Raw genomic sequence first — 12,330 nt, forward strand, 5'->3', positions numbered from 1 at the left:
AGAAGTATGTCCTTCTCTGTATTGACCTCCCACCTTCGGCTTTTGGCTTTTTTTTCTTTTTATTCTTTCATTGGATATTTTCATTATTTTCAGAAAAGCAGTAACATCTCAAGACAAAGAAATATGTGGCAATATTACCACACAGAAAATAGCGTTTCCTTGTGATCTTTCTGTGGACAGCTGTTTTGCATCACTTCTTTCATGCAACTTCAAAAGGAGGGTAGAAGTTGGTTTCCTACTTAGCCTTTCAACTACTTGAAAGTTGACTCAGTATGGCTGACCCACTTGGGATGCAATTATTTTACTAAGACAAAAGTTACACTTTTAAAAGCCTTTGTGGGGCTGGAGTTGTGTTGCTTTAAAAGTTCAGTGTCCTGGACTGGGTGTGTAAAACCTTACATATTGACCCGCAACTGTACAGCCCACCAGCCTGCAGCACTTAAATAGTATAAATAACTTAGAGCATAGACAGGATCAGGATTTTTTCACTCCAGTGTTACAAAAACAAGGCTTATTTTTGGTTCTACTGTTTTACCAGCTCTCACAAATCACCTTTTGTCCAGCCACCTCTGGGTATTTTTTGGCCATATTCTTGACCTGCCTGGAACTAGATCGTGCAGCTGGTTTGGATGTGCAGTGGCTGGGCAGGTTTAAGGGATGTTTTCTGCACTGGGTGTGACACAGAGGTCTGTGGTTAGATCTGCAGCTGTGCTCTTCGTACCCGATTACCCTGCACCTCACGCTGCCTTAAAAACTAACCTAGGCATGAAATGGTAAAAAAAAAGTGCTAATTTTTAAGGACACGCTCACGATTTTTACATGTGAGGAAATTCAGGAAAGGTTTCAATGTCAAAAAATTCTAAAAAAAACCCTTATGACAGACATGTTTCAGGTGATACATTCTTTTCTGTTGTTGATGTCCTAGGGTTTCTTAAATGTTTATCTGCCCTTAGGCAACTCAAGCAGCGAGGTGCTGTTCCTGGCTGCTGTGTGTTCGAGAGTGCTGCGGTGCTGGGCTCCAGCCCTTGCCACAATTCTTCACCAGCAGTTCTGCTTAAAAAAAAGAATTGGGCATTTGGGACTTAGGGAAATCAAATTTAACGCTCGTTTTATTGAATTATTTTTATTGAACTTATCGTCCCTTTTCCCTCTTAATGCCTGATTTCTGATCTTAAATTTCTCATCTGTGGTGCCTCGAGTGCCTGTTTGATGGCAGCAGCATTATTCTAACTCCCTTCATTGGGCTTGTCAGAGACCAGCAGAGTTGCATGTGCTGAACAAGCACGGGGTGAATTAAGGACAAAGTAGGCAGGTTTAGCTCCAGATATTTGCCATGGGGAGCTTAGACTGGGTAGGGAGTTTTGGTTTTCATCTTGTTTTTTCTTTAAATAGATGTGTACAGTATCAGCCAGCACTGGCACCCTCCACCCTAGTGTCATTTGCTCTTTGTAAAAAGGTATTTAGAGGTGCAGTTGTGGCTGGCAAATTCTGAACTCAACATGTTACTGGCTGGGGTTAAACCTTGACAGTCAGTTTCTGAAAGTACTGAAATGAAGATTCAAACCTTCAGTCATTAATGCATGCTTAGCATGTCTGTGAAGCCTCCTAAAAATACTATAAAAAGTTCTCCAGCTGTGAGGCAACATCTTGGAGCTGTGGGTGTGTGCACACATCTGGGTACTACTTTCATTTATCGAATCCCTTTGACCATTTGGTCTCTATCTTTCTCTGTGAGGGTTATTTTGCTGATTCCCTGTCCAAACTTTTTTCTTTGCCCTTTTTTCTGAAAAATCCTGTGATTAAGAAAGATGAGAGGGAGGGAAAGTTTACTCGCTCTTCCTTTCCTCCCAGATTTTCTTCTCTGCTGCCAGTGTATCAGCTGAACGTCCCCAAAAAAGCCCCTTGAGCCAGATCTGGAGTGGGACCGGGGTCTGAGCGGATGAGCTCTGCAAGCAGCAAAGGCGAGGATAGAGCTGTAAGCCTGGGGAGGGCAGGGCTGCTCTGGAGGGGTCCTGCTGACAGGGCAAAAAAACTTGATTTCGTGCCTGGTAATTAAAATCTCAGGCTCCCTCAGGTCTCAAAGCACAATGGCACACAGATACTAAGAGAAAACAAGAGTGGTCATTGTCTGAATTCTCTTGGGTTTGTACCTCCATTTAATCACGCTTGGCCATCCAGAGATGAATGAGCGCTTTGCATAGCTAAAGAAATCTGCCACAAGTTTTCCTTTGACCCCGTCTCATCTCTCATGTCCATAGCGTGAACCTGATCGGCAGGTCGGTGTTTAGGTGTTTGTTTTCAATTCTTTTTTTTTTTTTCTGTTTCCTGTCACGTCAGTCATGACCTGCTTTTTTGCTAACTGAGGGTAGATCGGAAATACCTTTGCACACACGGTGCGGTGTTGTACGCAGCAGGGTAGCCGTCGCACGGGTGTCTGTGCCCAGAGGGACCAGCTCACCCAAGGGACTGGCTCTGGGACGCAACCTGGGACACAAGAACCAACTGATGGTGGAGCTGTAGGTGTCTGAGATGAGTTTGGAGCCCAAAACCAAACTAGATGAGTGTTCGCCCAGCCAGCCCGTGACTAACTCGCACCGTAGATCCTTTTTGGCAGAGAAGAGGCAAAGCCTATGGATAGTAAAGGTCCATCGAGCTTTGAGTGTGTCCCTGCAAGTTGGGGCTGAGGCTCGTGCACAAAAGATTGCGAGAAAAGCGTGCCCTGCAGCTGCCCGTGCTGTTTCTTGTTATACTGGCATTCAGAAATGCCACTATAACATGATTTTCCAGCAGTAAGCTTTGAAGGAAAGCTATTGTGCTTCCCTTACTCACCTTCTCGTTCAGGGAACTTGTGGAAGGTGGAAGACCGTACCGAAGGAGAACACGAACAAGGAAGCTGGGAAAGCTGCCAGCATCCTGCACCTCTAAATCATATCAGCCACATGTTGGAGATTAATCAGGCGTCTTAACGCTGGAGGGTTGATACAACACAATTATGTTTTATGGGCCTCTTGCTCTCTGATCTTTTGATTTCTTTTCCAGCCAAAGGTGGATGCAAATGCTGAGGCCAGGTGGGCATGTCAGGTTGGCGTGCTATGCAGTTTTGCCTGCTCTGGTTTGGAGTGAGCAGCGGTTCATTTCTGCTCAGACAATTTTTTTCTTGCCCTCTCTGCCCAGAAAATTTTTGGCAATTATAGATTCAAGGATAGAGTTCAGCCTGCTGGGGCTTTTGCATTTTACAAGTGCAAAGTTGCCTGTCCGAAAATAAATAGGATGCATTTAATAACAACAACAACAAAAACCCCCAAAATACAGAAGCAGTCGGTCAGTGACCTGTGCTTCTTGTTACGAACACTGTGAGTTGGAGTGCGTCTGTATGCACAGGCTGGAAGCTTGGCCTTTAATGATGATGTGAACTGTTGTTTGTTTAATATTGCGTCTGGAGGCTCATAGCTGCGTTAACTCTTCAGGGTGGAAATGTGCCTTGACATCTGAAAACTGCTTTATCCAAGGAGCTGTGGATTGTAGCGTGTTGCTCATATTTGGTATCCTGAATGAACTGCCAAATGCTAAGCTGGATCAAGGTAGGTGCCTTGCATTGGAGGCTGAGGAGGGCATCTGGGACGTGCCAAGGGGACCCTGCTCACCGCTGCCGTGGGCCGAGTGGGTTTTAAGGCAGCTGACATGAGAGGCTCTGTTGGCTTCTCATTTTTCCGAGTGCAGCTATCCCAGCAATGCAGACATATTTAACTAGAGAGCAGCTAATGCTTTGGTATTTGCTTCTTTGCATCTCTGTCTGGATCTCCTCTCACTGTCTCTCTAAAGTTTTTGGATGCAGCAGAAGCAGTCGCTCACGCCGAAGGTGTTTCAGTGCAGTCGATAGCTCTGTGTTGTGTGTGTGTGTACACATGTGCTTTTGCTTGCAATTTATTGATCCTTTCCCACAGCCTTCAACTGCTGGGCTGAAATTAATGGCCTTGCCTGTGGTGCTAGAGGTGTGGGTGACAGGCAGGAGGATTTGCCCTCCCCAAATGTTCTTGGCTTTCCTGCACGTCAAGCTGGTTGGCTTTGGCTAGCCCCTCCAGAGCCTGGTCAGGTGGCTCATTCTTGTTTGTCATTCTCGATCACAAGTTTCTATGGGTGTGGATTGAACCTGTTGCGCAGATACGAAAAGGAAAAAATAAGTTTATGGAAGTGGCTGGAAACCCACTGGGTGGTTTGTTTAGGGTTTGCTCCTTGCTGTTATTCTGTCCAGATCGGGATAGACAAAGGGGCGTTCAGGAAACACCTTTCCATGCTGTGCTAACGATCAAAGGGAACCTGTTCATTCAGGGTCCCTGCGCTGCCTCTGTGCTTTCTGGCTCCCGGAGGAGGCACGGCGTTTTGCATGCTGTGCATCGCTCCAGGGCTCTTTATTTTTCATCAGCAAATGTTATGCCAGCAGACAGGAAGGTTCTGAAAATCGAGAAGTGTTTGCTTAGGAGGAAGAGGGTACAAGGTTTTTTGGTGATGCCAGCCAGATGCAGAGGCGGTGGGAAAGGTAACAAAATGCCCAAGTAGTGTCCTGGTGGACCATTGCAAAAGGAGGAGTTGCAAAGCTCAAGTAATGTGTGGGGTAGAGTGAATCCAGGAGCCCAGACCCGTGGCTTCACCCTGGAGAAGAAATTTTCAGACCCATGAACTCATCTGCTACGGGACCCAAGTTTAATAGCTGCTGTTCAAGACTGCTCAATGCCAAGCTGTCTGCAGAGTGGCAGCAATAAGAGAGGAGCAAAGAGGTGATGTGGCTACCGAGCGTGTGTTTCCCAGGGAGCTCCGAGCTGCCGAAGAGATGCTCTCCTAACCCCAGCCCCTGCGTGTTTCTTGCCGTCTTGTTTTCTGACTCAGTTGATTGAACTTGTTGCTTTTCTCAGGAAATGGCTCAACAGCTGAGTGGATCTTCTCCTCTGGGGTTTTTTGTATATACAACACATTTCTCCCTGGCTCGGTTTCTTCCACGAGCGAGACGCGCTGAGGGCCCCCCCTTCTCTTGCTGAGCTCTCTAGATGGCTGTGTTCCCTCTCCTCACTGTTTAGGCAAGTTAAAAATATTTAATTATCATTAAATGCTTTCTGCAAGAGAAGATTGCCGTGCTATTAAAACTGGAATGGACATGACTGGGGAGCAAATGAACATTTTTCAAAGAAAGGGTCTGAACATGCAGCGTGCGGACCCAAAATAGGTCCCTCCCGCAGAAAAGCCCCAGGTGACCCAGCGCTTGCCGGCGCAATTACCAGCGTCTTGGCAGCTGGCAAGATCAGCAAATGGGGTTTATGTCAGAGCTTGTTACCTTAATTTGGTTAATTGTAGAGCAGAGTGCAGTCGAACAGCCAGTTCAAACCAGGTTTTAGATCACCGGGGTGCCGGGCAGAGGCAGGGCATTGCCTAGAGAGCAGCCGTGGCCGCGTGGGCTGGGGAGGACGGGGGGGAGCCGGGAGGGTGGGCAGAGCGTGGCTTTGCCCGGGATGCTCTCGCTGACGGACGTCTCGCTCCGTGGGAGCAGTCGAGGCCGTGCTTGGCAGCCTCAACCCTTGATTTGGTCCAAAGTCTGCAATTCAAGCCTCCGAAGTCCGGAGGCTCGAGTTGCACGTTGAGGCTTGGAAGATGCAGGGTGTCTGGAACCGAGGTTTGTACCTCCATTTTGAACAGCAGGTCCTAACGAGCGTTTGTATTAGAGGCAGGAGGTAACAGTGACCATGCTGGACCATCTACCCAGTATCCCCAGTCTCCAGCTGGGGCCAATAGCATCAGTGGGTAAGAACAGGGGGGTCGTGGTGCTTTCTGGATATTTTCTGAGCCTCCACTGCACCTCTGGGTCTTCTGCACCAGAGGAGGTATCTTTGTGTGATGGATTTCTCTTCCAAGGGTCTGTCTAACAACTATGTGAACCTCTGTCTAATTGTGTGTGGGGCTGCTAACGAGATCAGGGCAAGACGGGTGCAGTGAGAGCTCACCCACTATATCTGGGATACCCTTCTGGCATCACTGCTGGAGCTTGGCATTTTTGACCCCAAGACGTATAATGTGGCACCAGTTACGTCTGTAAAGGCATCGCTGGTGGGCACAAATTATCTTTCTGGTGATCTGCTGGCCGGCAGGGTGGGACAGAGCTTTGTTGCGGTGATGGCGGGAGAGGACAGCTGCTCTGCTGGGATGGGATCTTCGGGGTGTGTTTGTTAAGGTGCTGGGACATGATCTTTGGGGTGTGTTTGTTAAGGAGCCCAGGCTCCTCTCATGCAACCAGGAAGCGATAAAGCATGAAAGAAGCAAACATCGTGGCAAAGGAGCATCATGCGGACACCTGGGAATGCGAGCTTGCCCCCTTGCAGTGGGAAGAGATAAATCTCAGCTCCTCTGGTTATTTAATCGTGTTCTGACATGTTGCTAAATCCATTTTACCGTGGGAGCATAGAGACGTGAAGTTTAGCAACTTGCAGCAAACTTTTGGAGAGCTACAACTCTCGCTAGGTGAGGCAGGGAGAGGGCAACGAGGTGTCAGCTCCTCAAGGGTTGAGGAGGAACAAAAAGCCCCTTCCTTCCTTCCTACTCTTCTCTCCTGGCTGCCTCCACGCTGACTTGCCACTCCTTTGCCGGTAGCTGGATTTCAGTGCTTCCAAGAGCTGGGTTAGGTGCGTGCTGCAGAGGTGTGCGAGTAATTAGTTATGTCCTACCCATCCATCCTTCCATCCGCCACCCCCGCCCACCCACAGTGCAATGAAATACCAAGCTTTGTTTTTATTTCTTTGCTTCAGTGCCGCTCCTGTACGGTCCCACGCTGCCTTTCCCTCCTCTTTGCTCGTGTGTCCTGGAGGGCAGCGCTCCTCTTGACACACAGCCAAAATGTCCGTACAGCCCAGCGGGCCACCGAATTGGGCTTGGACCCTTCCTTGCCCAGAGGCTGAAGATGCCCGCGGTTCTCAAGCGGGTGGCACATCTTGAAACCAAGGCATGTGGTTTCAGTCTGGGGACCACTGATGCTCTTCTCTTCTCCTGGCCAGCTGGGCGAGGGCGGCAGCTCAGCACACGGTTTCTGTCTGAGGTTTGGGAAGGCAGAGAACGAAACCTGCAGATGCCTCGGAAAAAGGAACATTTGGCCTGAGAGATTCTTGCCCAAAAGAGGCTTTTGGTGGAAGCTGGTGTCCAGCTGTGGACAAGAAATGGGAGGGTGAGCCTGCGGTGTGATGCTGCTTGTGCCCTGGCTGCTCCCGGATCGGAGCATCCTCCTGACGTGGTAAAGGTGGTGATCCCTCGGCCTCGGTGGGAGCTGGGCTACTGGCAGAGCACGAGCAGACCTTTTGAGAAGAGACATCCCGAGGGGTGTTTGAAACGCCTGGAGAGCTCTCCTGCTCTCCCAGTCCATCCGTGTGCCATTCCAGTAGCTAATTACAGTCACAGTTAACAAAAAGCGTATCTTAGTCCCATAACAAAAGACCTGGAAAGAACTAGACTGGTAATTATTCATGAGGGGCAGAAAATAAACTCAGGAAAGCTGAGCCCGAGGGATCCAGCAGAATGTGATACCGGGCACACCCACCTCCTGCTCAACTTTTTTATTCACAGCCAGGCCGGGGCATTAATGCTAAATTAAGATTATATGACTGAACCTATAAGCCAGGAACTAAGGTTAAACTCACAGCATCATATCAGTCTTTTTGCATTTCCTGGCTTTCCTATTACACTCTAATGTACATTTTCTGTCCTTGCTTTTTAAAAACAATTGGTGCATTTTGCTAAGGAGATTCACTGGCTAAAGGGGCATTAAATACAACCAGCATATCCCAAGACAGATTCAGAAGAGACCTTCATAGTGCAAGGAAGCTGCTGGGAGAGAAGGACAAGGCCACACCAGTGGAGAACTGTTATCTGCAGTGGGATCTGGACAAGTAGAGCCTTGGAAAACTGGTATTTCCCAGATCTGATTGCCTAGTGCATGTGCTGCTGCTGTGGTCCTGGCGCCTTTGCAGCTCACACCCACAGCATCCCCTTACAAATGGGATAGTAACCGAGCAGGGAAGAAGGCAGAGGGGAGGTGGTTTTCTGGGTAGTTTTGTGAGCAGAGAGCATTTTGGATGCCGTGGTAGGGAATATCTTTTTGCCCTGGTTAGGACTCAGCAGGAGCAGGAGAGAGAAAGGAGGTGAAGGGGAGCAATGCCCAGGATGGAGAGGATGGGGATAGAGCTGGAGGGTCAGGTAGTGAGGGAAAAAGACAAGATGTAGCTCTTCCACGTGCGCAGCACAGCTCCGTGTCACTGGCACAGATTTGGAGCAGTCCCTTGCAAAGCCCCATGAATGAAAGATGCACCAGCAGACTGATAAAAGGTACCCCTTCCCCATGACTAAAAAGATGAGTGCAAGGCGTTAAAAGGTCCGTGCATCCGTATTTGTTATCCAGCCTCTGCAAAAGTGGCTTTTGGTGGCATGAGGGAGTGAATTTTCCAACGTGATATGGGAAGAGAGGCCATCCAGAAGAAAAACGCCTGGTATATTAGCATCCCTCTCCTTACCCCCAATGCACGTCCTGGGTACCTTGTGCTAAGAGATGAAGGGTTAAGCTCCAGGCCCTGCTGACTGCCATGTGATGCGGTTGCTCCAGCGATTAGTAAAGATCTATGCCCTAAGAGGAATCACATGGGCTTCGACAGGGCTCCCTGGATGCAAACGTGCCGTCCCGAATCCTGCCTCGTTCCCCCCTTCCATCCTCACCGAGGGGAGCGCTGGGTCCGGGAAGGGGAGCATGGCTCCGCCATCCCAGACTGCACAGAGGCTCCACATCAAAAGGCAGGGAACAAAACAACTGCAGAGCATTTTAAAGCAAAATAAATAAACTCTAGGCTGCTCTGGGACAGTTCTTACCAAAGGTACAATCAAGTCATCTATTTATGGCTTTTTCTTTCAAAAGCAGGTACATAACAGGAACTTTTGATATTCAAGCCCTAAAGAAGCTAACTTCTTGATATTCAAGCCCCAAAGAACCTGACTTCCCACAATCAAAGGGATTGCCATAACCCTCTGCTTTATCAGGTGGCTGGTGGGACTAGAGGAAATCCTGGGTTTCTGCTTTATTGGGTGGTTGGTGGAAGCAGAGGAAATCCTGGGGTTTTTATCGAATGAAAGCAGCTTTCAGTTGAGAGGACAATGTGACAATATCTGTTTGCATAGCATCTTCCAGCAGGAAGGACCCCAGAATGTTTTCTTCACAGGGCGATATCTGGGAGATTACCTTGGCGATAGCACGTTGTAGCGTGAGAAAGTCTGAGCGCTCAATGATGACTAGTCGCTTGAGACAAGTATGTTTGGCACTGATTACTTGGTGCATTACTCCGGCTGAATTACACACTGTAAAACTGGAGGAATCAGCCCAATAGAAATATGTGCATGTGCTCTCTAGCATAACCTGAAGTGCATCAGCGTGATAATTAAGTATCCTAAGAGCAGCTTTTGCCTCCAGGTTTCTCTGTTTCAGCACCCACAAAGGCCCTTGGGGTTCACAGCCCGTCTGCATCGATCCTTTCTTGTTTTTGTTTTCTGCAGGTGATGTGACAAACCTGACTCCTGAGCACTCCTTCGAAGGCACAAAAGTAGGCGTGGGGAACATCGTGTTAGCTTTGTACAGTGGTCTCTTTGCCTACGGAGGATGGTAAGGTGCAGCCCTCTATCTTTTTTTCAATGCTAAATACTGTAGTCCCTTTCTTTTGTCCCCAGATTGTGTTTGCAGGAAGAGTGAGGTCCAGGACTTTCCATCTTTCTTGTAACCAGGGCAATGAGGCAGATGCTTTGGGTTTGCCTAGTGATCTTAATAGTCATACTTCATGCCTCATTTCCAGCTAAGACGTGGAAGCACAGAGAAGTGGAGGTGATCGTGGGATTTAGAAGCAGCGGCAGATGATGGATGATGATGCACCATGATGCTTGGTGCAGCTCCTACGCGGTGTTAAGAGAAAGCAGCAGGGTGGATTTGGCTAGCAGAAGAGAGGTGTGCTACATGCCAAGAGATTACTTTAAGCACCAAACCGAAGCTCCCGGAGGGTTTCTTTATCAGCCCCTTCGAGCACTTGCAAGCACAAGGAGCCTGCTCAATTTGCTGTGAAAACAGGCCAGTTGCAGCCATCCTTATTGCCTGGAGGGGTGGCCCTGTCGCTCGTGGGTCCAGCTCTTCACCTGCAATCACCCCTCCTCTTGCAAGGAAGCGGGCAGCATGGTGTGCTAGATCCACCAGCACCATCCAGGGCTTGCACTTTGCAGGTTTTGTGCTGTAGGTCTCGAACTAGACATCAGCCGCCGTAAGTTTTACCGCAGGTGTCAGTCTCTCTACCCCTCCTGAAATTCCCTTGCAGATGAGTAAGGCGAAGGGTTTCGTTTATTCCATGGAGTAACCAGAATTAACCACTGTTCTTTTCACATTACAGGAATTACTTGAATTTTGTTACAGAAGAGATGATAAATCCTTACAGGTAGGTGTGTGTCCTGTGATGACTTCCCTGGGAGGAAAACCTCTAGTTCTCAGGAAGCCCCTTCTTTGTGTGTGTAACAGGAGTTGCTAATCAGCCCAGAAGCCAAGGTCTTTTTCTGAGGAAATACAAAACGAGATAAATTAATGGCATTGTTCCTCCCTGGAACAGGGGAAGGGGAATAATAATCTCTGTATGAGAAGGGCTGTTGCTTACACTGCTTTCCTGGACTGCTAATATTATCAGTGTTGTTGGAAAGTCCTGCTTCCTTGGCATGGCACCTCTCTGAATTATAGACGAGGAAGAAGTACTCAGGGCTTTATTACTGTCTTGTATAAACTCCCGCAAGAGTATTTGTGCGCACATGTGTTTGTCACATGCTCTTCCTGTTCTGTTGAGCAATAGCCACTTTCTGCACTGCTCGCGCCTTTTACAGGGTTACGCAGGGGACCTGGTGAGGTGAGGGTGGGCCACAGCGAGGCAGGACATCACTGATAGATCATTTTTGCTCGTAGGGAAGGTGCGGATGAGGCACTGTCGATACGAGCTTCAGGGTCACTTGTGCAAGAACCCATTCCTGGCTGACCCTGGCAGTGATTAGTGCCTGCTGGGAAGCATAAAGTTTGATAGGCCCTTTCCTTGACAAACACAGTTATAAAAAGGTTTTTGCAGTTTGCAATTATTTTCGTGTCTTCTGAATGCAGTCATGGTATTTGACTCTCTCCTCCTGTGGCTATGAGCTCCGCTAGACCAATTATACATGGCATCAAGCAGGGTTTCTTTTTCCAGTTTCCGTTTGCAAATGAAGTTAGACTATTTGGAAAGGCAAATTATACCAACGCAGCCTCGTCTTTACAGACTCACTCAGACTGTGTCTGAACCCATTTTCTTTGAGTTTCATCAGTCCAGCGAGCTGCACAGAGTTAGAGCCTAAAAACTGCCCACTAAATCCCTCATCTTTCCATCTCCCACAAGAAACCCACCAGCACGAATGCTTCTTCTTTGCCCAGAAGAGAACACATGTGCTAATGCCGCTGGCTAGCAAGAGACACGGGGGGTTATTTTTAATTAATTGCCTTTGCAGTGATCTTGCATTAATGCTTGCCCAGACAGCCAGAGTCTCTCCATGCAAAAAGTCCCTTCTGCCATAATCCTTCACTCTACATCTGTCAGTCTCCGGGCTGTTCCCGTGTGGGCATCTGCCCCTCTCTTTGGGGAACAGCCTATGGCTGGGAAACTGGACATGCTGAAGAGCCAAAGAAGAACAGAATGGCTGAAGCCAACTTTAAGCGAGTGCAGGAGGGCTTCAGCATGAGCCACCGATCCCTGGCATCAACAGCTCTCTTCTCTGAACTGCAGCGCTCCGTTACAATTTATATTTTCTTCCTAGAAACCTGCCTCTGGCGATCATCATCTCACTACCTGTAGTCACTTTGGTTTACGTGCTGACAAACTTGGCTTACTTCACAACCCTGTCGACGGACCAGATGCTGACGTCCGAAGCCGTGGCTGTGGTAAGATAGGTGCATTTCTGATGTGACTCATCTGTTTTCCAGGGCTGGTTAAATCAGACTTACAATCTCTGCATACATCACCTAGTTTGTTCCAGGCTGATCATGGCTGCTTACAAAAAAGCTGATGTTTGACAGGAGATAAAGAGCAACTGTGACGGGAGCAGGGAAGAACAGCGTGATACCAAGTGGGTTTAATCACAGACAGTAGTAAGGGTGGGCAATCAGTTAGCGCTGCTCTTAATTCCTAAATATGCAAGGTTGCTGCTGGCCTCATGACTTCTCATCAGTTACCAGAGCGTGATATTTATGGGAAAAGGTCATTCAGTCAATAC

General features: G+C 48.3%; 1 protein-coding gene across 1 annotated transcript in view; it reads left to right on the forward strand.

The window, feature by feature from the left end:
• The window catches only part of SLC7A5 (solute carrier family 7 member 5), a 41,252-nt gene that overhangs the window by 17,129 nt on the left and 11,793 nt on the right, over window positions 1-12,330 (forward strand). The window contains exons 3-5 of the mRNA XM_075039870.1: window positions 9,568-9,673; window positions 10,443-10,487; window positions 11,875-11,998. Coding sequence (XP_074895971.1) covers window positions 9,568-9,673; window positions 10,443-10,487; window positions 11,875-11,998 — 275 coding nt within the window. The remainder of the gene's footprint in view (window positions 1-9,567; window positions 9,674-10,442; window positions 10,488-11,874; window positions 11,999-12,330) is intronic.

This window comes from Buteo buteo, chromosome 11, assembly GCF_964188355.1.
Source record: "Buteo buteo chromosome 11, bButBut1.hap1.1, whole genome shotgun sequence".
Classification (NCBI taxonomy): Eukaryota; Metazoa; Chordata; class Aves; order Accipitriformes; family Accipitridae; genus Buteo; species Buteo buteo.